Genomic DNA, 23531 nt, shown 5'->3' with positions numbered 1-23531 from the left:
CACACCACGCCCCCAGCCTGGAATGCCTCCCTCCTATCTCCACATTCCATCTGAATGCCACCTTTTCTGCAATCCTTCTCCTCTCTTCTCAGCTCAAAGCTGGGTTTGCCTCTGACTCACAGGTGAAACTCTAGTGGCATTTATTATTTCTCCTTTTGTTGTGTTTAAGCAGCTTTGCATTTTGCCCACTACTTTTTCATTTACAAAAGCACAGCTCTTTATTGCGCTGTTTTGGCCTCATCCCTGCAGTGGTCCTGTGGGACAGAGTAGTCGTTCACCCTCTTTGAACAGACAGGGAAGGTGGTTTACCAGGGCACTAGTTCACCCAGCATCTCCCTTCGGCTCAGAGACAGAGCTGGACTTGAAGCCAGGACTCCTCCGATTCCACGTCCAGCTCTACGCAGCATGCCACTCCTGTTTACATCCGTGCTGTTGCTGCCTGGGCCAACCCCTGGTTCCCCCTCGAGACCGTGAGTCCCGCCGCCCCCAGTTCTAGCCTCACTGCTGCGGGGGGGGGGGGCGGGGGGCACTCGGTGAGTACATGATTTCTTGACAAAGTTACAATTATCACTTATTGCACACCCACTGGCTGCTGAGGGCTTTGCATACATTAACCCCAACCTTCCCAACAACTCTAGATGAGGAGATTGAAGTTTGAGTTGAAATGCTTTGCTCAGGGTCCCACGCCCCGTGGAGCTGGCCTATGAGGCGAGCGCTTCCGACGGCAATCTCTGCCTTACGCATAACAAGGGTAGACCCAGCCAGCCAGAGAGACAGTACCCCAAGACCCACTCCCCAGAGAGTGAGGCCGGAAGCGGACATTTCTGCCCATCCTCCCCAGGGCCAGGGCCGATCATGACTGGAGCCGTGCCCCGAGCCTCAACCCGCTATTCCTCTGACTCTGTATGCTTTCACCGGGCGCCACTTATTTAAATGTTGTGTTTGTGTGTGCGTGTGTCGGGGGGTGTTTCCAACTGTATCTCTGTGTTGTGTTTCTCCGCTTGGGCTTTGTGTGCGATCTGTTGTCGGTGTGCTCTTCCTCTGGCGTGCTACTGTGTTGTGGCTCTGTGCCTGTCTGCTTTATACGCGTTCTGCTGTGTGTCTGCGCCGTGTACACTCTTGCGTATCTGTGTACACTCTTGCGTATCTGTGTCTGGACTCTAATGTGTGCTGTGTCGTGTAGATCCTGAGTGCTCAGCTTGCGTTTGTGCCGTGCGCTGTGTCTCTACGCAGGCCGTCTCCGCTGCAAGCGCAGGACGTGTGTGTGTTTCTGTTGTGCTAATCCCGTTTGGGTTGTCCCAGGTCTGTCCGGGCAGCGCGTCCCTGCGCCCCCGCACCTCCCCGCTGTGTGTCCCCGCCAGCTGACGTCTGCGGCCGGCGCGCAGAGCTGGGTTTCCTCGACAAGTGTGTGCCGGCCCGGGCGCCGCGCGCGCGCCGCCGCCGAGTGGCCGCGCCGGGGCCCCGCGTCCGTGAGCGCCCGCGCCGCGAGTCTGCGCCGGGCGCGCGGTGGCGGAGGATGCGCGCCCGCGGGGGCGGGGGCGGGGGCCGGGGCGCGGCGCGGGGGCGGCCCGGGGGCGGGGGCGGGCGAGCCGGCGGGCGGGCGGTGCGGCGGGGCCCCGCGACCGCGGGCTCCAATGGCGAGGCCGGCGCGGCCCCCGCTAATTACATAAGCGGGACGTCAATAATTCGCGGGAAAACGCGAAAAAGATGGCGCCCCGCGCCCGGGGGGCCCCTTCCTGAGCGCCCGGGCCCCTCCCTCCTCCCCCCGGCGCCCCCGCCCCGCCCCGCCCCCGCCGAGACCCCGACCCCGGCCCCACGGGCGGACACTCGGCCGGGCAGCCGCGGGCCGAGCGCAGCCGCCTCCGCCGCCGATGCGCCTGGTGGCCAGACTCCAAGTGGGACCGGCGGACACGCAGCCTCGCGGTAAGTTCAGCGCTGCAGGCGGCCGGCCCGGGCCGGGGACTCCTCGCCACTCTCGCCTCTCGCCGCACTCATCCCTCTTTTGGAAGTTTCCCTGGACTTTGGCGGGTCACACGCCTCGGGGCGGGGAGGGGGTTTGGAGTCCTGGGGAGATGCTCGCCTGGGGGGGCGCGGGGTGGTGGAGAGGGGTGAACGGTGTCTGCGCGGCGGCGGGAGCCCCGCCCGGGTTCCCGAGCCTTTGGGGGGGGGGGGGCGCGTGTGTGACAGGTCGCTGTTCCCGTGCCCCAAATCTTTACTTTTCCTGTTTGGTGGGGGGACGGGCCTGGAGGCCGATGGGGCCGTTTGGGATTTTGCTCACGTCCGAAGTCAGGCTGCAGCAGGATGGGGACGGGGGGAGGCCTGGCGTCGGAGCGATTGAAGATCGGAGCGCTTGAACCCGAAGGGGGGTCCTTCTGCAAGCGTTTTCCCCTCCCGAACACCCTTTTTAAAAAGCCAACGGCCGCCCTGGGAGAGGCCCCGGCGCATGAATCATCCTTGCTTCCTGCCCCCGCCCGGCCCCGCGCTCCGGGGGCCGCGGATTTGAACTGGACGCCGACGAGAACCCGCAAACAGGCATTTCTTTGCAGATGGGTTTGAATCAGCCAATCACAGCCCGCGGGGGCCCGCTCTGGGAGGATGAAGGCGCGGGTGGAGGGGGGGCCCGCCACCCGAGGGCCCCCGCCCGGTCAGGGAGGAGGGTGCGGCGACTGGGCCTGCTCCCAGCGGCGCGGCGGGGGAGGAAGTGTCAGTTTGTGAACCTGCCGAGGGCCCGGGCCAGGCCCGGCGGGGCAGGACCTTGCAGCGCTCGGCAGCCAGGTGGCAGGGAGAAGGCAGAGATTTGGACCGCACACCCTGCCCAGCGCCTGTGCGCTGCGCCCTGGAGAGGAGGGAGGAGTTGGGCGGGGGGAGGGAAGAGGATGCGGCCGCGCCACCATCTGGAGAGTGAAGACCCCAGCAATGCCCTGCGTGCCCCGGGGCCCTTGACATGCACACACATGTGCTCCGTTTCCTTTCCTCACCGCCACAGAGCTGTAGACATCAAACACCGTCTCACAGGAGCACACACGCACTCACACGGAAACACACACACGACTGTCTCCCTGTAATCTGCAGGTAATCATAACACCAGGTGCCCAGCGCCTGGACAGAGAAGGAGGGGACTGGAATAGTGGGTGCGGGGAACAGAGGGGGCTGTGCTTAGTGGAGAGTGTGTGGAGCCGCCTGGAGCCAGGTGAGCTCAGATTGAGGAGGAGAGGGCCTTGGGGTGGGGGACTTTGAATGCCACTGAAGGCTTTGGGGAACCACAGAAGGTTTCTGGGAGAAGAAGATGGGAAATTGTTGGCCCTGGAGAGGAGTCTGGTGGGGAGGCAGGAAGACAGGGAGTGGCCTGTTTAGCGCTGTGCCTAGGTGGTACCATGCTGCATCCCAGGTGCCCAGCAGCTGAGTGAGCATGAAACAGTTATTGAATGAATGAATGAATGGCCCAGGCAAGATGAGGCCTGAACTCAGACCAGGCCAGGGAGATGGACAAGAGGAAGCCAGAAATCACTGTGCTTGAAGTTGGCTGCTTGTGGCAACTCATCGGTTGGAGAAGTCAAAGATGCTGGGGTGTTCTGGGGACCGGAGTAGTACCGTTAGCAGGAAGTGGGAAAGCACCAGGAGCAGTAGGTTTCATAGGATGGTGAGAGACAGATGTAGAGAGGTTGGCATGGCGATGACTTCACTGCTTGGAGCCAATTTGCGTCTGAGTAAAAGCATAAGTGAGTTTAAATGTCCCAGAATTGGTTTCCATTAAATCATCCCATAACTGAGAACAGCAAAGGAGATTACAGAAGACACAGATGGCCAAGTCTGTACCAGTTCATAAGCCACCAGTTTTCCTTTCTAGGTGAGTTTTCTCCAGCTAGCTCTCAGGGGAGGGAGCAGGGGTCTGAAAACCTCCCGCTGCTCTCCTGGAGAAGGCCCTCCACTCAGAAAACATGGGGTATGTTTGCTTTAGGGATAAAACCTCTGGCTCCAAAGCCAAGGGGTATGGTTCAGATCCCCCCATACACACCTGGGCAGGAGGGTTTTGCTCTGTGGTTGGTGGAAAGAGTCGTTCTCTGTACAAGGCTGCGTGGTGGGGGTGGGGCAAATGCAGAGTATAGAATCAGCTCACCTGGTTAAGGACCATGGCTCTGCCTCTGAACCCAGAGCCACTTCCCCTTGCCAGACTTCAGTTTCCTGACCTGTAAAATGGGAATAACATCCAGTAAACTGGGAGTAACATCCAGTGAGATGATGAAAGCATCTGGCACCGCACAGGTTTCATGAATGGTTGCTGCTCTCCTTCCTCCCCTCTCTCCTGAAGTAAGGAATAAGAATCCTGTTCCTTTCTCTTCCAGTGTCAGTGGAAGCTGATGGAGAATCGAGCTCTGGACCCAGGGACTCGGGACTCGTATGGTGCCAACAGCCACCTCCCTAACAAGGGGTCCCTGGCAAAAGCCAAGAGCAACTTCAAAGACCTGATGTCCAAGCTGACGGAGGGCCAGTATGTGCTGTGCCGGTGGACAGATGGACTGTATTATCTTGGGAAGATCAAGAGGGTAAACCCTTCCTCCCTGGCCCCAGTTCCCCAGGCTTAGCATCTCTCTGCTCATCCCTGGTCCCAGCCTCAGACCAGGGCTGGAGGATGGGAGATTGCTGGCAGATTCCTGCTGTGCCCTCCTGCTCCAAAGCTGAAAGTGGAAGGAGGCAGAGGCTGCAAAAGCAGGTGCCATCCTTAGGGCACCTAAGGACATCTGTAGACAAGTGCTCTGTGAGCTGACAAAACAAAACAAAATCAGGCTGGAGAGATCATTTGGCCTCGGTATTCCCACCAAGTTGCCGTCACCGAGCACCTCGATGCCCAACTCCAGGGAGTGGGCGTGCACAGCCTTCAGGACCACCATTCTCCTTCTGGCCTGGCTCTACTTTTTGGAGCACAGAGTGACTCTTTGTGACCCCATGGACTATTCCAGTCCATAGAATTCTCTAGGCCAGAATACTGGAGTGGGTTGCCATGCCCTCCTCCAGGGGCTCTTCCCAACCCAGGGATCGAACCCATGTCTCCTGCATTGCAGTCGGATTCTTGGAGCACAAGGAGGGAGTCTGATCTCTGTGTCCTGTGGGGGCAGAGATGGGAGAGGAAGACGGTGTTGCAGTGGCTTCTCCCCACCTACCGTCTCACCCTGCTCCTCCCTCTCTCTGCTCCAGGTCAGCAGTTCTAAGCAGAGCTGCCTCGTCACTTTTGAAGACAATTCCAAATACTGGGTCTTATGGAAGGACATACAGCATGGTGAGCGTTCCTGTGATTCCTCACCCCTGCCCCACCCCTGGTCCACTCTCCTCTTCTGCCTCCATTTTCTTCCTTCTCTCCTTCTGTCTCTTAACTTCCAGCATCTGGCCGTGTCCTTGGAGATTACCAGTTGTACATTTGTACGAGAACTCATTTATGACACCTGTCACCCTCTTGAGCATTCATCCCTCATGCGGGAGGCAGGTGGATGGAGAAGGCAGCTTGAGGAGGGGTGGGAGAGCAGGGTTGGGTCCCAGGCCTGTGTGTATTTCCCGGCTGCCCGAAGCTCTGGGTCCCTCTGGGGCTAGGAACAGAAGGGGCCCAGGCAATCGGAATTGAAACCTTTCGGTGTAAGCACAGTGTCCTCTATCAGCATGTTAAAAAACTAGGAGGCAGCTGTCTCTGTGGGGGAGAGACCCACCAAGCCTGGAGCAGGCAGTGTGACGATGACGTAGCAGGATGACGTAGCAGCCGTTTCCAGGGCTGAAAGGGAGCTGGGTTGGGTTTCACCCCTGCCCTCAGAGGGCTGACATTGTCTCACAGAGATGACAAACTGGGGGCATTCTTGCCACCATTTTCCCCTGCCATGTGCATGACAGACATCACTGATCAATCACAACACTCGTTTTCAACATGGAGCGCCAGGCAGCCGCTCCCAGTGAGTTACCATGTGAGAACAGACCTTTTTGCCATTTACGCTCTAACAGGAGGACTGACATGGTGGTCTGTGAGGAAGAGGCAGGTTTTGGAGCCCGCCTTAAACAAGACCTGGTTCTTGTACCAGGCTTCCCTGATGGCTCAGCAGTAAGGAATCCATTTGCAATGCAGGAGACACTGGCCACACGCGTTTGATCCCTGGGTCAGGATGATCCCCTGGAGAAGGGAATGGCAGCCCGCTCCAGTGTTCTTGCCTGGGAAATCCCATGGACAGAGGAGCCTGGCGGGCTGCAGTCCATGGGGTCTCAGAGTCGGACACGACTTAGCAACTACACCACCACCAGTGCTGTTGAGTTGCAGGGAGTCAGTTTCTAAAGAATCTGTTACCGTAACAGATGATATCAGGAGCTTGCCAAGCAGAGACCACAGGACCCAGCCAGTTAGAAGAGTTTCCGGGCTGCCTTCTTCTCCAAGATGTTGTGGCTAATGCAGGCTGATGCTTCTCCAGGCTCTTCTCACCCTAAATGTACTATTTCAAGATCCGAAGCAATGAGGGTCTCCTCTCCTGGGCTACCTTCTTATCGAAAGCAGAAGGAGCCAGCTGATGAGGAAAGACAGTTCACCTTAGTAAACCGTGAATGGAAGGCCCGCTGTGTGCCAGGCACCAAGAAGGTGCTGCAGTGCTCAGCGGAAGAGCTACGTGGCTCCCAGATCACTGCTCCTCATGGAGGACAGGGGCCCTCTGCTTTCACCCAGGATGGGAGCACGAGGCTGAGCCTTCTGCGGGTCCTGATCCATGGCTTCATTAAGCCCGTGGAGACTTGCTGAGACCACGGTGCTCTTGGTACTCTTAAGAAATATAACTGCTGTCAACTGGCGGACGGTCATTTAGTATCTTAAAGGAATGGAAAGTAACACAGTCACTATAATAAGCCAACCTATTTTTATTTCCTTTTCTAATCATGTGAATGTGATTTTACATGAATTCCTGAGATTCAAACTTTTCATTTTTTAAGTAACTGCTTTATTTTCCTGGGGTCATATTCAGGAATAAGAGGCAAGAGACCATTTATTCAACAAACATGTTTTGAACATGTGTGATGTGCCACACCGACCAGAGGTCCTGGGGACACAGATGAACAGATAACCTTTTCTGTCCTTACCGAACTTTCCGTCTGCTGAGGGAAAGGAAAGTCGCTCAGTCGTGTCCGACTCTTTGCGACCCCATGGACTGTAGCCTACCAGGCTTCTCAGTCCATGGGACTTTCCAGGCAAGAGTACTGGAGTGGGTTGCCATTTCCTTCTCCAGGGGATCTTCCCGACCCAGGGATCGAACCCGGGTCTCCCACATTGTAGGCAGACGCTTTACCCACTGAACCACCAGGGAAGCCTGCTGCTGCTGCTGCTGCTAAGTCACTTCGGTCGTGTCCAACTCTGTGCAACCCCATAGATGGCAGCCCACCAGGCTTCCCCGTCCCTGGGATTCTCCAGGCAAGAACACTGGAATGGGTTGCCATTTCCTTCTCCAATGCATGAAAGTGGAAAGTGAAAGTGAAGCTGCTCAGTCGTGTCTGACTCTTAGCAACCCCATGGACTGCAGCCTAGCAGGCTCCTCCGTCCATGGGAGTTTCCAGGCAAGGGTACTGGAGTGGGCTGCCATTGCCTTTTCGCCAGGGAAGCCTAATGAGACTGAAACACACATGAACTTCACACACAAACACATGTTTATTCTTCAACATCAAACTTCAAAGAAAAAAAAAAGAGAGATGGAACCTGTAGATTTAAAGCAATTGAACAAACTTAAAATTGTCATGGACCATTGAGACAATTAGAAATGTGAACACTGAATTTGTTGATGATATTAAGAAATTATTTTTAATATTTGGGTTCCGTGGAGGCACTAGTTCTTTTTTCTTTTTCTTTAAGAGAGTAGTAATCTTTCAGAGATGCCTACTGAAATATTTATGGAAAATGATTGGCTATTTGGGGCTTGATTCACAATAAAACAGGAGGGGTAGTGGGTGGGAATATAGTCAAAACAAGACTGGCTGTGAATTCGTGACTGTTGATAACACAGAGTTTCGTTATAACATTTTATTATTATGCCATAATAAATGGTTAAAAGTTATTTAACATAAACAACGGTAACAAATCAAGCTAAATTAAGCAGGAGAGGCAGCACGCTGTTGTCAAAAGAACGAATGATCTGGGGGACTGCTCTAGTGGCCCAGTGGCTAAGACTCCGTGCTCCCAATGCAGGGGGCGCAGGTTCAACCCCTGGTTGGGGAACTGGATCTGACATGCCTCAGCTAAAAAATAACCCTTGCCACAGTGAGTATTAAAAGATCCTTCATGCTGAAACTAAGACCCTGCATATCCAAATAAATAAATACTAAAAAAAAAAAATTATTTGGGACTTCCCTAGTGGTCCAGTGGTTAACACTCTGGGTCTCTAATGCAGGGGACATGGGTTCAATCCTTGGCTGGGGAACTAAGATCCTGCATGCCTTGAGGTGTGCCCAAAACAAAACAAAAATCAAACGAGTTGATGTCAAACAGCGGTGGATTTGAATCCCCCTTCTCCTGCTTTCTAGCTGAGCAAGGGACTTAACCGCTCTGAGCCTCAGTTTTCCCCATCTTTAGAATGGGGTGCTGGTCACAGGCAACTCAGAGTGGTTGGAGAGGCTCAGTGAGTCAGCCTCTGGGGCCCAACGCTCAGACCCAGAGGCACGGTGCCTGTACTGTGGTCTTAAGACCATGGATCATTCCCAGGAGCGGTCATTCCAATGAACCCAAGGTGACCATGCAGGGCCCCTTTCTTCCAGCCGGTGTTCCGGGGGAGGAGCCGAAGTGCAACATCTGCCTGGGGAAGACGTCGGGGCCCCTGAACGAGATCCTCATCTGTGGGAAGTGCGGCCTGGGTGAGTGCGGCCAGACCTGGGGCCCCGCTGGCTCGGGACCGCTCCGCACCCGATCCTCAATCCCCGGGCCTCAGCTGGCGGCCTCTTTCTCTTGGCGGGGCAGAGTGACAAGGGGGCCAGTCTCTGGGAATAGGGGCCCAGGGAGGTGATCCTGGGGGAGAGCTGGGGCTTCTAGAAAGTGAGAGAAATTAGGCGCTTTGGAGCTCCGAGGGGTGGAGAGGATGGGTAACAGGGATGGAGCACAGAAGCTGAAGTCAGACCTTGCGTGCTTCCCGCACTGGGCCCATGCTGGCTTTGAGTGGCCTGCTTGGACCCCAGCTTGGGTGCTGTGCCAACCAGTAAGTACCCTGGCAGCTGGCAGGCACACGGCTCCCAGCACTCGCTGCCGCCCTCCCCAGCCTGGGGCCGCTGCTCCCTGGTGGGCACTCACCACCCTCCTTTCCCCGGCTCCTAGGTTACCACCAGCAGTGCCACATCCCCATAGCAGGCAGTGCCGACCGGCCCCTGCTCACACCTTGGTTCTGCCGACGCTGCATCTTCGCGCTGGCTGTGCGGGTGAGCCCTCCATTCCCACCTTGCCTGCCCCCCTCCCTCCAGTCTGGAAGCCCAGAGACTCTCTGGACTCAGGCCTGACTTCTGGCTTTGGAGGCAAACAGCGGCTGCCACTTACCGGCTGTATGCCCTTGGCCCGGTTCCTTAGCCTCCCTGAGCCTGTTTCCTCCGCTGCTAAATGGATACAGGCTTGGTGTCAGGTGTAGGAGGCCCCCAACAAATAGCGCTTTGCTAGTGACAGAAAAGTCCGCTAAGCGCCCACTGTCGATACCTACTGGCTCCTGTGACTTTTATTGTTCTGCTTATTCCTGTTAACACTATTGAAAATGCAGACCCTTGGGGATAGAGCGAGCATGGATCTGAGATCGATGGGAAGAGGATCCGTGCGTTTCTGACTACACTGGAAGTGCTTGCCCCACCTGGTCCGGCATTAGCCTTGATAGTCTTGATGGGGATCCACGTGTGGCCCTACTGGGACCCCGGGCGGGTGACTCAGGCCCTCATCTCCCCGCAGAAAGGCGGCGCGCTGAAGAAGGGCGCCATCGCCAGGACGCTGCAGGCCGTGAAGATGGTGCTGTCCTACCAGCCCGAGGAGCTCGAGTGGGACTCCCCCCACCGCACCAACCAGCAGCAATGCTACTGTTACTGCGGCGGGCCGGGAGAGTAAGGCCGCGGGGCGGGGCGGGGCCTCCCCGGTGGGCGTGGTCTTCCCTGGTGGGCGGGGCTTCAGGGAGGCAGGGGCGCGGCTGGCTGGGGTAGCTGGAGAGCCGGAGGCTAGCACGAGGGGGAGGGGGGGCGCTGGGGGTGGAGGTTTTCTTGGGGCTCCACGGAAGAGAAGGAAGTGTCGAACAGTGCTAACAGCCTGCTCGCGAGTGCCCACATTCTCCCAGCCCCTTACAGCTGAGCTCTGCTCTCGTGGTAGCTGCCCCGTGGCTTGCGGGTTGTGACTAGAGCGTGATTTAGATCATTCGTGTAAAGGCTCACACAGTGCCTGGCACTTGGCAAGCACTTAATAAATGTGAGCTCTTACTGTTGGTGCATGGACGTTTGGATAAACCTTTCCGTCATCAGAAGCAGTGAAACAGGTTGCTGGTGAGAGATGAAGGTCCTTTTCCCTGGAGGTGTGCAGGCAGGGATTGGGCATGTTTGAGAATGCTTTGGAGGGTGTTCTCACCCTAACTATAGAACAGGCGCCTTTGAGTCTTCCTTGTGGCCTGGGCCTGCGTATAGCCATGGGCGATTGAGCCGGTTCCCTTGGGCTGACTGCACCAACCTTGTGGGAGGAACCACAGGAGTGAGAGATGGAACCTCTGCTCGCAGGGAACAGCCCACAGGGCGCCCTGAGTCCTGAGTCTCAGCCCCCAGTTCTGGACAAGCCCTGGGGGTCTGAAGGCCATGCTTACAACCTAGCTGGGTGATTTGGGCAAGTCACCTGAAGTGCTTCATCTCTCAAGTGAGATTAATAACCTTGGCCCCATCACCTTCTGTGGGTGTTGTGGGGCCTCTGGGAGTATGTGGAGACATAGAGACCTTTGCAGCACTGAGGCGGTGGTTCTTGATGCTTACCGGGCAGAGTTGCTTGGGTGATTGTCAAATATGCATCTCCCAGGAGCTGCCCCAAAGACTGAGTAGACCTGGATCAGGTCCAGGAATCTCCTGCATTTTAACCTAGACTCCAGGTGATTCTGATGCAGGTGGTCCATGGACCACACCTGTCAAGGTGTGAACTGAGCATTGTTAATTAAGAAAATACCTTTTTTGGTTTTCATTCTTATTCAGTGAGTAGTTGTTGAATGATTGTAACAGGATGGATACAGCCTCACGTGAGGGGCTCACAGGAGCCTTTATTTTCCCATGAAATGGCCTGAGCAAAGCTTTCCCCATCAGTGGTGTTTGGGAAGCAATGTGTGGGGCACAGACCCGAGAAGGGGGCTCCAGTGTGTAACAAAGAGCATGGGCTCTGAAGTCAGGAGACTAGGATCTGAGTCACTCTCCACCCCTTGCCTCCTGAGCAACCTCGAACAAGCTATCTGTAAAACGGGAACAGAGGCCTGTGTTTTACCACTTGGTGAGAGCAAATGATACCATGTTATGTCCTGCTGCTCGGGCCTCCCCGGCACAGCCTGGGGCTTGGTAACAGTTCCCTTCCCTTTCCCCCGCTGGGAGGCAAGTTGGTGTTGGAAAAGGTCGCTGAGGCCGATTCCTGGCAGGGAGTGCGGGCCTGGCTGACCCCGGCTCCTCTGGCTCTCCAGGTGGTACCTGCGGATGCTACAGTGTTACCGCTGCAGACAGTGGTTCCACGAGGCCTGCACCCAGTGTCTCAATGAGCCCATGATGTTCGGTGACCGGTAGGTGCTTGTCTGGTCCGACTCAGCCTGGGGGTTGTGGTGGGGGATGGGGGCAGAAGCTGCAGCAACTCCTTCAGATTGCCTGCCAGACCTCAGAACCCTGGGCTCCGGAACAGCGTAGCCTCCTGTCTACGGAGGCTGCTCAGGGTTGGGAGGTCTTCCCAGCAGAGGGACCGGCTGAACCACATCCCCCGTCTCCACTGACTTGCAGGGGACCTTAGACAAAGGCCTGCCTTCCCCAAGCCCCAGTCTCTTGAAGGGTCTGGGAAGCGGGAGGGACACAGGCCTGCCCCACCCCTGCCCAGGATTGTTGGAGGAGCCACAGCGGGGTGGATGACTTGATTTGGCCTCTAACAAGGGGGCTAAGCTAGTAGAAGGTGTCTGTGTGTCTTGGTTGGTGCCTCATGTGGTTTGTGACTGAAGTAGGTGTGCGTGCGTGCGTGTGCACACGTGTGTGTCTGTCTCTGTCTCTCTCAGGCGGAGGGGAAGAGGGGGCCCCTGCAGCCCAGCCTTGTTCAGCTCCCTCTGAGCTCAGCGACAGTCCAGGGCAGTGCTGTTTGGGAAAGGGTCTGAGGGAGAGGTTGGAAGGGGTGGGGGAACAGTTCTTGGTCCCTGTTCTGTCCCATGTTGGTCCCCTCCTTGGAGGGGGTGAAGACAGTGCTGACCGTGAACGGCAGGTGGGGGGCAAGGGCTCAGAGCCCCTCCTACCCCTGGGCCCCTTTTCACCCCCCACAGGTTCTACCTGTTCTTGTGCTCCGTGTGCAACCAGGGCCCAGAGTACATCGAGAGGCTGCCCCTGCGGTGGTGAGAGGGTGGGGCTTGGTCCAGGCCCCTCCTGGCCCCTCTCAGCTTCTCCCCTCCCGCACCCCTGCGGTGGTGAGAGGGTGGGGTTTGGCCCAGGCCCCCTCCTGGCCCCTCTGAGCTTCTCCCCTCCTGCGTCCCTCCGGGAACAATTCTGCCTCCAGCCCCCGGGTCCCAGCCTTGCCCCTGCCCTTCAGCCTGGATCCAGGGCGTTGCAACCCTGGCTGCCCAGGCTGCCGCCTCACGCTGGCCTCACCTCCGTGCACCCTTGCCCAGGGTCGATGTGGTTCACCTGGCCCTCTACAACCTGGGCGTGCAGAGCAAGAAGAAGTACTTCGACTTTGAGGAGATTCTGGCCTTCGTTAACCATCACTGGGAGCTCCTGCAGCTTGGCAAGGTATGCACGGCCGTGGGCTGTGAGGATGGAGAGAATCCTTTCCACAGTGGGGTGCCCTGAGTCCAGAGGGGTGAAGGCTGTGCCCGGGGTCACACAGTGCAGAACCAGGGTCTGGGTCTCTGAGCACAGCTCTTTGGGAACACTGCCTGCCTGTGAGGGCTGCTGAGCGGGTACCAAGGTCCAGTCTTAACTGCTGTATCCCTGAGTCCAGGCTTCTGAGCCTGGGCCCTGCAAGGGGCTTCCTGACCCAGGCTTTGGTAGTAGATGGCTTAGGGCCTCACCAACTCAGCGAAGGGAGCTGGGGGTCAAGTCTGGCTGGAAAAGGCCTCTCTGCAGTGACCCACTCCAAATTGCCTGGCTAGGATGGAAAGTGAAGTGGGCCTGTCCCCTGCTGGCTGCACTCTGAATAGCAGCGTATTCAGAGTATACTCTGAGTACTCTGAATTCTCAGGGGTATTCACCAGGGGTCCCGGGAGCTGGGAGTCACTAAGTAACAGACCAGAGACTTCCAGGATTTCAGAGGTGGAGAGCCACTTGCTGGTGACCGCACAGCTTTGGAGCTGAGCCAGGGACTCCCCAACCACTTCCCCGATAGGGCCATGCCGCCTTCCGTGACACCCTCAGACCCTCTCCACCGTATCTAGAGGGAGGCATCTTCTCCACTGACTGCCCAAATCCTTTCAGGAAACGGGAATTTTTTAAAAAATAATCTTTATTCTTGGCAGAAGTTTCTCATGTAATAACATCTTCATTTACAGTGTTTGATAATTTATTAATGATATACATAATTATTAATATCAAGCCCTAAAAGACAGGTAGAGCTGATATTTTTTTAACAAGTTTTTTTTTTCTGATTTATATACATAAAAAATCCTACATGTTCCTGGTAGAAAATTTTCAAAGTACCAACAAGTATAAGAACGTGTACTTAAAACCATATGCCTGCATCACACCACTCAGGGACATCTGTTACTAATGCGCACAGGCACACATCGTTCAGTTCTTTCTTCTGCGTCTGTTTTTCTTTTTACATGAGATTATACAGTATTGGCAGTTTTTTATTGAAGTAGAGTTGATTTAAAATATTGTATCAGTTTCAGGTATAGACAGCAAAGTGACTCAGTTATAATTTTTGTATGTATTTCCAGATTGTTTTCCATTTTAGGTTGTTACAGGGTATTGAATATAGTTCCTTGTGCTGCACAGTAAATCCTTGTTGCTTATCTGTTTTATATATGGTAATATGTATCTCTTAATCCAGTACCCTAATTTGTCCCTCCCACATCCTTTTCCTCTTTGGTAACTGCAAGTTTGCATGCATGCATGCTAAGTCGTGCGGTTGTGTCTGACTCTTTGCAACCCTGTGGACTGTAGCCCACCAGGCTTCTCTGTCCATGGGATTCTCCAGGCAAGGATACTGGAGTGGGCTGCCATGCGCCCCTCCAAGGGATATTCCCAACCCAGGGATCGAACTCTCACGTCTCCTGCGTTGGCAGGAGGTTTCTTTACCACTGGTGCCACCTGGGAAGCCCAACCGTAAGTTTGTGGGAATGTAAACTGGTGCAGCCACTATGGAAAACAGTATGGAAGTTCCTTTAAAAGCTAAAAATAGAGCTGCCGTATGATCCAGCAATCCCACTCCTGGGCATATATTCAGAAAAGATGAAAACTCTTAAGTTTAAAAGATACATGTGCCCCAGTGGTCATAGCAGCACTATCCACAATGACCGAAACACAACCCAAGTGCCCACCAGCGGATGATTGGTGTAAGAAGATGTGCAAATATACAAAAGAATGGAAATATTCCCATGCGCAGTGCAACATGAATGGACCCAGGGAATATCGCCCTAAGCGAAGTCAGGCAGGCAGAGAAAGACAAATACATCACTTACGCGTACAATCTGAAAAATAAATAAACCTGGATATAAAGCAGATTCACACACAAGTTCAAGTCCCCTTCTCAGCTTACACTGTATCGTAAGTACTTGTCCGTATCATGAAAGTTTCCGTCATCTTTTTCCGCGGCTGCATTGGCTCTCTCCACGGTTTGCTTACTTGTCTTTGTCCTGCTGGGCATGTAGTTTTCTTCCCCACATTTTTCATATTTCCCCATCGTTAGGAACATGCTGCAGTGAGCTTTTTTGTATATAAAACTTTGTTGGTGTGTCGTGTCTGTACGATAGGATCCATGAAGCACCATTATTGGGTCAAGGGCAGGGACATTTTTAAAGCTCTTGATACATTTACGACAGGAGTTACTCTCCTCATCTGCAGATGGGGATGTGAGGTCAGAGAGGTGAAAAGACTTGTCTGAGATCATGGAACAAGTCAGTGGTCCTCACGTGGAGGACTCAGAGCATCCGGGGCTTGAGGGGAAGGAGGGGACGGGACTGAGGCCTTCTCGGAGGCCACGTGCCGGGCCTGACTGCCCTGCTCCCCCGTAGCTCACCAGCACCCCTGTGACGGACCGAGGCCCGCATCTCCTCAATGCACTGAACAGTTACAAGAGCCGGTGCGTACGGGGAAGGACAGAGTGCTGGTGTGGGGTTGGGGCGGGGGTGGGAACCGATGGGCTGCATTCCAAGTGTTTCCAGTGTCCTCCTGTCTTGTGACCTTCGTACCAGCTGTGCTCCCATCTGGGCCTCCCTCTGCTTCTCTGTGGCTGCATCACCCGTCCTTCAAGATCCAGGGAGCACTCATCTTCTTTGGGATGCCTCCCCTGACCACTCCAGCAGCCTGACCCTTTTTGCTGCTGGGTTCAGCTCCATAGGGGGCTGCCCCCCCGCTTTAGCCATCTGGGGTTCTGGGCCAGGCCCTGAGCCCATGGTTCATCGTCTCGGGTGGGCTGCAGCCTCTTAACTGTCCCCAGCCCGTGTCTTCCAACCTGGACTGTTGAGTTCTTCTTGGCACACACGTCCCTACCACAGAGACGTAAGATCAGATCCTGCCCACACCTTCCGCCACGGACCCTGTGCGTGATTTCCGCTGAGTGCCACCCACTCTCAACCCTTTGCTTCCCTCCCTAGTGCTCTTGCTCACACCCCTCACCCCAGATGCTCTTCAGTCCCTCTCATTCATTTGCTCCATCGGCGACTGTCTGTTGAACTGTCAGCCCTGTGTAGGTGCTGAGGCCACAGCGAATAAGACACGGTCCCTGACTGCTGTGAGACCTCCCCAGGCCTCTCTAGAGAGGGTTATCCACTCTGTCTTCCATCTTCTGCTCTGGGGCCCGGACACAGCCCTACCTACGCTTGAGCGCACGGGGCCTCCTGCCATCTCCATGGACAGTCTCCTGGGGGTAGACTGCAGCGAGGCCCCTCTGAGGCCCCCAGGCAGCTCAGCCCATCACGAAAGGGTGAGGGCACTGCCTGCAGGAGCTCTCCGGATTCCAGGGCTGTGGAACCCTGTGTTGCCACCATAAGGGTCCCCTGGGAGCGGAGTGAGGCCGTCCGTCCTGCAGGCAGAAGTCTCGGGGGCTGCTTGAGGCAGAGAAGTAGGGGGAGACGAGCACCACGCCCAGATGAGGAAGGACAGGGAGGAGCCACTTGAGCCCCCGATCCCGCAGGCCTTGCGGACTCAGTGTCTCCACGGGCTGCTCTGGATTTTAGCGCTGGGTCCGGGGAGGCAGAGAGGGAGGTTTTTAACACTCGGCTCTCCTCCCCAGGAGGATGGACGGACAGGCTCCAGAGCTTTCTCCTCTCCCTGCCCACCCCCAGGTTCCTCTGCGGCAAGGAGATCAAGAAGAAGAAGTGCATCTTCCGCCTGCGCATCCGCGTCCCGCCCAACCCGCCGGGGAAGCTGCTGCCCGACAAGGGCCTGGCGCCCCCGGAGCACGGCGCCGCCTCCGAGCTGCGGAGGAGAGGGAAGAGCAAGCCTGGGTCAGTGCCCGCCAGCCCCCTCCCATCGGCTGTGCGGTGACATCCGAGGGAGCAAGGCAGGACTCCCGCCAGTTAGTCCCAGCTGGAGGCGCCCTCGTGGGCCGGTCCGTGGCTAGGCTGGGGCCTGACCCAGGCCCCACTGCCTTCACCACAGCCCCTCGGTGGCCTTGCTCGGAGGGGAAGCTGGGACCCAGTCTTGCTGGCTTAGGGCCGAGGCAGCGAGGTGAAGGGCAGTGAGAGTGGGGAAGGGGTCCCTAGCGCTCCTGGCTTCTTCCCAGGTGGTGCTAGTGGTAAAGAACCTGCCTGCCAACACAGAGACACAAGCGATGTGGGTTTGATCCCTGGATCGGGAAAGATCCCCTGGAGGAGGGCATGGTAACCCACTCCACTCCAGTATTCTTGCCTGGAGAATCCCCATGGACAGAGGAGCCTGGCGGGCTACGGTCGATGAAGTCACCAAGAGTCGGACACGACTGCAGTGACTTAGCAGCAGCAGCCCCCCTTCCAGGGCATTGGGGGGTGGGGGTGCAGAGTTCCTGGAAGCCTGGGTGAGGAGAGGTGCCGCCACACCTGCCTCCACCTCCCACGCCTGCGGCCCCCACTTCCCCAGGGCTCCCCGGGAAGGACAGCCTGTGCCCGTGCTGACCCCATGCCTCCCGGGGCCTTCGGGCTCTGACCGGGCCGCCCTCTCTTCTTTCTGTCTCCACAGTTTGCTGCCTCATGAGTTCCAGCAGCAGAAAAGGCGAGTTTATAGAAGAAAAAGATCAAAGTTTTTGCTGGAAGACGCTATCCCCAGTGTTAGTTGCTCGTTTTCTCTCTCTCCACTTTCACACGTAGGGGCCACTCCCACTAGGGATCTCCCAGACCCAGAGACTGGCCCTGAAAGGAGAAAACCGGTCCCTCTGACAGCTGGTTACACAAGGAGGGGCTCCTCCTTTGTCTCCCCAAGTTCTGCTGAGAACCCAGAGCGGGGCTGGGCCAGGGTGGGTCGCAGCCTTGCCCCGCTGTCCCAGTGGAGAAACTGAGGCCCCGGAGAGCAGTGACTCTGTGGAGGTCACACCCCAGGCAGTGGCAGAGCCCGGCCCAGAACCAGGGCTCTGGAGCTCTCTTGCGTTCACACTGGGGCCCTCCCTGTGGGCAGTTATAGGAACAGTGCCTCACATCTCGCCTGGACCTTTCATGATCCTCGGGCTTCCCTCGTCCCTCAGCTGGTCAAGAAGCCGCCTGCCGTGTGGGAGACCTGGGTTCGATCCCTGGGTTGGGAAAGATCCCCTGGAGAAGGGAAAGGCCACCCACGCCAGTATTCTGGCCTGGAGAATTCCATGGAATGTGTAGTCCGTGGGGTCACAGAGAGTCGGACACGCCTGAGCGACTTTCAGAATCCTCATTCCCTTCTGCCATGCTGACGCCTCTGGGAGTCAAGCTCGGTAGGGGTTGTTACCCACCTCTGCAGTGGAGGTAACCGAAGCCCACAGATGGGCCGGTCGGACAGTCAGCTCGAGACAGAGCCAGCCCGGACTAGCCCCGGCGTGCCCTGCCTCCCCGGGCAGGACTGGAGAGAGAGGAAGTGGCAGGCGTGGCCCGGGCCCAGCGCGGAGAAGGGTGCTGGGGGCGGGGCCTGCTGCTCCCGGCCGACCACGCCCCCTGTGTCCACAGAGCGACTTCACCTCGGCCTGGAGCACCAATCACCACCTGGCCAGCATATTTGACTTCACGCTGGACGAGATCCAGAGTTTAAAAAGGTAACAGTGAGGGGCCCGGCAGAGAGGGCTGCTCTGGAAACGGGAGTAGGACCGAGCAGGGAGACGGATGCCCCCTGTTCCCCCAGCCCTGCAGGGGCTGACACAGAGCCTTGGAGCATGGGGACACTCTCCTGGGGTCGCTGAGTTAAAGGCTCTGCACTGCAGAAGGCTGCCTGAAGGGTCTTTCTGCATCAGGGTTTTCAGCCTGACACCTCACGCCCACCCCCGGAGGCCTGAGGGGCTCCTGGGGATAGCCCCCCGACCCCAGCCCTCCCTACACCTCCTGCCCCGCTCTCCCTGCTGCTTCACACCTGGAGCCAGACTTGCTGTGGTCACCCCACATTCACGGTCCTCTGGGGAGCCGCCCCTGCCCCTCCCCGGGTGCTGGCGATGCTCCCTCTGCCCCACAGCACCTCATCCTTGGTGCCCCGATGGGTGGGACCGCATCCAGGGTTTTATTCTCCTGAATACTGAAGGTCATCTCGGGCTCTCCTGTAGGCATGAAAAGGGGGGCAAGGACTTCGGTCAGTGAGGCCTGGGCCCCAGGCCCTACTTGCCAGCTGCCAGCTGTGTGACTTTGGCAAAGTTCTCTAACCTCCCTGAACCGCCGCTGCTTGGCTGTTAGGAGACTCAGAACGCTCTTTATCATCTCTCGTCACAGTGTTGTGTCGCCGACCGGGGAGGTGGTCAGGGAAGGCCTCTGTGGCCTCTGGGGCTTTGAAGGCTTGGTGGGCAGGCAATGGACGGCAGAGGAGGTGTGCCCGCCACTGTGGTGGCGGGCAGCTCGGTGGGAAGGGGCTTGCCCGAGAGAAAGGGTGCCGGACAGAGGGGCCAGAGATGCCCAGGAAAGCCTTGGGGCCCTGAGGGCTGGCAGCAGGCTCACCCCTCCTCCCCCTCAGCGCCAGCTCAGGCCAGACCTTCTTCTCGGACGTGGACTCCACCGATGCCGCCAGCACCTCTGGCTCTGCTTCCACCAGCCTCTCGTACGACTCCAGGTGAGCTTCCCAGTGCCGCCGGCGCCCCTACCCACACCTGTGACGAGGGGCTCACCCTGGGCTCCTGTCCGTGTGGGCGTCGGGGTCTGCTTCCCTGACCCCTCTTCACCTGCTGCTGCGTGTGTGACGCCTCTCGCTGGGCAGTTTCAGATCTGGGTTCTGTCATTCTCGGGGTCTGGCCGACATGTGCCAGGATTTTGTGATGTCTGTGCCTCTGCCTGCAAGGTCCCCAGCCATGGTTCCTGGCTGTCTGAACTGTGTGTGTCTGCTGGGGGTCTGTCTTTAAGGAGCAGAGCCTGACAGAGAGGGGAAATGGTTTCCTGCCAAGTATAAGGACTGGGAGAGGGGACAGAAGTCTCCAGAAGCCTCGCAAAGGGTACCGCGTGCTTCACCGCAGCAGGTCCTCAGCAGCAAAGGGCAGGGGTGCTGCCAAGCGTTTGGGCCAGCTCTCAGCCGAGGCCCCTTCACCTGTATCCAGGGCACTCCTGGCACCTGCAGGAGGGGAATTAAAAGCGCCATGCCCGGGGAAGCCCGTCGTCTCCAAACACCTCTGGGGGTCGTTCTCTGCCGCCGCCTCTGTGTGTCCATGTCCTTCCCCGGTTCCTTAGGCTCTTACTAGCGCTTTGGATCTGGGTTTCCAAGTGTCTGTGAACATGTAGCTCTTCTTTGTTTTCTCTCCCCTCTTCCCTTTTGGGAGGGTGGGTGGGTGGAGACACGTTTGTTTCTTGGACTCAGACAGCGCTGAGCTCAGTATAAAAGAGCGAGGCTCTGGAGATGGATGCAGCTAGGCTTGGGTCCCGGCTCCACCACTCCCGGCTGGCATTAGCCCCCTCTGGGGTCTCCTCAGGGCTGCCGTGAGGATTCAGTGAGTTGCCTGGGGCCGGCGGAGCTCAGGGACGGGACTGGTGGGGGTGATCGCATCTCATTCCCACCCTCCCCGCCTCGCCCCCTCCCCGCGCAGACGGACGGTGGGCAGCCGCAAGAGGAAGCTGGCAGCCAAAGCGTACGTGCCGCTGCGGGCCAAGCGCCGGGCAGCCGAGCCCGGCGGACGCTGCGCCTCGGACAGCAGCGCGGAGGCGGCCTCGGGCCCCGAGCGGCTGGACGAGGGCGTCGACGGCCACGCGTTTGACAGCATCAGTGAGGACGGCTCGTCCTTGTCCCACCTCAAGTCGTCCATCACCAGCTATTTCGGCGCAGCGGGGCGGCTGGCCTGCGGGGAGAAGTACCAGGTGCTGGCGCGGAGGGTCACGCCAGAGGGCAAGGTGCAGTACCTGGTGGAGTGGGAAGGGACCACCCCTTACTGAGCAGCCCCCCGAGGGGGCCCGGAGCCCCGGAAACCAAAGGAGAGGCGGTGGGAGCCACAGGCCCCTCGGCCCTCCCCCGGCTGCAGGAGGGAGGGACGCAAGACAGCTGGAGGGCCCGGCCGAGCCCCGCCTGCGCCTCTGCTGTCCCGGCCTGCTCCGGGCCCTCAGGCCCACCGCCCCCTCGCCCGTGTCTCTGCGGTCCCCCCAGCTGTTCACCTGTCCCTGAGTTAGCATCCCTCCTGACTCCGCGGAGGCCTGAGTCTTCGTCCCCAGCGTGCCCCCTCCCTCTCCCCTTTTGGGTGTGTGCATTTGCACACCCAGCCCTCCCCTGGACGTCCTTCACACCTGACCCATCCGGGGACCGCTCCAGGAAGACAAAGTCTTTGAGAAAGACGGGGTGAAGGTGGGTAAGAAGAGGCCTTGTGGAGCTCCTCTCCCCTGTTCCCACCCCTCCTCCTGTCCCAGGAGGAGGTGGTGAGGGTGGGAGAACGCCTCTGGGAAGCCTGCGGGGCAGAGACCCTGCGACTCTCAGGATCCAAGGAGGAGGAGGCTGGGTCTCTGCTTCAGAAGGCAGAGGGTGCAGGCTGCGGTGTCGGCTTCCGAGAACCCCGTTTTCCCTTCTCGGGTCACATTCCCTCTTTGCTGCCGTGGAGCGGGGCCTGGCCTTGCAGGCGGGAGGCATGAGGAGGAGAGGTAGCCGCGTCCTGCTTGCTACATCTCGGACTGTCTCTTCTGCCTCCAACCCAATATAGCCCAAGGGCGCGTGCACGCGCACGCACACACGCACAGTGCTTCCATCTGTGTGCGCACTCTCACCTCCAGGCACACACATGGGTCCCAGCCTCCATGTGTACACACACCACACACACAGCCACACATCCCTTTGATTGCCAGCCTGGCTCCTGCCCTTGGCTTTTCCTGGGCCCTCTTACGGGTGCCACGTGCTGCAACGAAATGTGAAAGTCCAGCTCGGGCTGGTGAACCAGCTTGGGGCCGAGAGGGCAGCAGGGGGACTCACACCTCCTTCCATACCCCCTACCTAGCTCTGAAACTGACAATCACTTTGGGGGGCAGGTTGGGATTTTTTTTTTAAGGGCCTGAGTCATTACATCTCCTCAAAAAAAGGGAAGCCTTTTGTCAGTGGGAGTACAGAGTTCTTAGAACCGATGTTAAAACTCAGACCCATCTGGAGGGAGATCAAAAGTGGGAGGGGAAGGAGACCCCTCATTTTTGCTGCTTCCGGAGGCATTAGAAACTGACTCACTTGATTGGAAAGAAGTGCCTTGACTGGGGTGAGGGGCGCGCCAGATGGAGGCCAGCCTTGCCAACTGCTGCCGTGGCCTCCGGCTTGGCTGGGCTTTAGAGGCTGGCAGCTGCCAGGCGAAGGGGGATGCACAGTGAGGGGGCAGCTGCGGACCTGGAGCTGGCTTTTCCATCATTAGGCCACCCCCCCATCTGCGGGCTTTTGGGGTGGGGGGCGCTGAGAGCGCTCAGATGCCCCTTGCCTCAGACCTCAGCCCCAGCAGTGCCTTTCAGGCGGGCCCTCACCTGCAGTACAGCCCCCACTTCCTCTGCTTCCCAGCCTGGTCCAGGCAGGGACGGCTGGTTGGGCCCAGCTTGCCCCCACCTCAGCCCCACCACTGGTGCCACTGATGCTCCCTGACGGGGCCGGGTGGAAGGGAAGCTGAGAAGCCAGCCCCCGCTCAGCCCGGGGGTGGGACTGAGAGCCAGTCCCTGGCTTCCTGCCTGGCCCGAGCACAGCAACCTCCCAGCTCTGCTCCCAGGCTTCTGAGAAGGTGCGGGACGAACACGGCCTGTCGGTGCCCCTGTGCCGCCTCTCCTCCAGCTCCAGAGGCTCTGGCCTGGAAGAGGGGAGGAGGGAGCCAGGGTCTTCCCCACTGGGAGGTCAGCGTGAGGCCTGGCAAGGCCACCCTGACTCCATGCCCCAGCGTTTCATTCCTACCTGGCGATAGCTGCATTACTGCCAACTGACCTTATAACCCTGTGCACCTTCAGAAAGATTTATGGTTTTGAATTGCTGCTTTTAATAACATTTGTTATATTAAAATTATAATTAATGTGTCGGATTCACATTTTAAAGGCTCCCTCTGAAGAACGACCTATCACTGCTCTAGTGAAGTATCAGGAAGGTGACGGGGGAACGGTGGGACCCGACCCCCTCTCCGATCACCCTGCCACTCCGGTACCTGCCACCTTATTCTCTTAGCGGTGTTCTTACCTTTACCACTGGGACAGAGAACCTTTTTTCTGCTCTGAGGACCATGCCCATGGGGGCAGGAAACATCAGCTGAGAGCCACAGAGATAAAAGCTGGGGCCTGAACTTAGAATGTGACCCCGGAAGGATGCTCCAGTACAGGCGTTGTAAAACTTCACCAAGTGCTGGCAGCACATGGCTGAAGTGCATTCCCGGCCCCGCCCTGTCGGGGTCCTTTGCTTCAGTCCCCTTTCCGCACCCCCCACCCCCCACCCCCGCTTCACCTGCCTGGGAGAATCCCTGCTGGTGTTCAGCCCCCTAGATGCTGAGGGAACCACCTCATAAACGTTACAGATTACCACCTTACACAAACTTCTGTAAGTCAGGGGTAGTTTGGAGAGAGAGAAAAAGAGGGGAATAGGAAAAGCTACAGGCAGGTGAAGGC

The 23531-nt window shown here is 57.7% G+C and overlaps 1 protein-coding gene across 1 annotated transcript; it reads left to right on the top strand.

The window, feature by feature from the left end:
• The first annotated feature begins 1831 nt into the window (after positions 1-1831).
• Positions 1832-20963, top strand: PHF19 (PHD finger protein 19). The gene is made up of 15 exons (XM_068974286.1): positions 1832-1923; positions 4344-4544; positions 5194-5275; positions 8758-8853; positions 9308-9408; positions 9920-10068; positions 11658-11753; positions 12489-12557; positions 12831-12951; positions 15396-15463; positions 16668-16829; positions 17539-17626; positions 18486-18571; positions 19471-19566; positions 20528-20963. The coding sequence occupies exons 2-15, from the start codon at positions 4359-4361 to the stop codon at positions 20868-20870; spliced, it is 1743 nt and encodes a 580-aa protein (XP_068830387.1). The 5' UTR covers positions 1832-1923; positions 4344-4358; the 3' UTR covers positions 20871-20963.
• Positions 20964-23531: the final 2568 nt, after the last annotated feature.

The sequence above is a fragment of the Capricornis sumatraensis genome, chromosome 6, assembly GCF_032405125.1.
Source record: "Capricornis sumatraensis isolate serow.1 chromosome 6, serow.2, whole genome shotgun sequence".
Classification (NCBI taxonomy): domain Eukaryota; kingdom Metazoa; phylum Chordata; class Mammalia; order Artiodactyla; family Bovidae; genus Capricornis; species Capricornis sumatraensis.
Note: the sequence above shows the minus strand (reverse complement) of the source record. Positions and strands in the feature narration are given on the sequence as shown.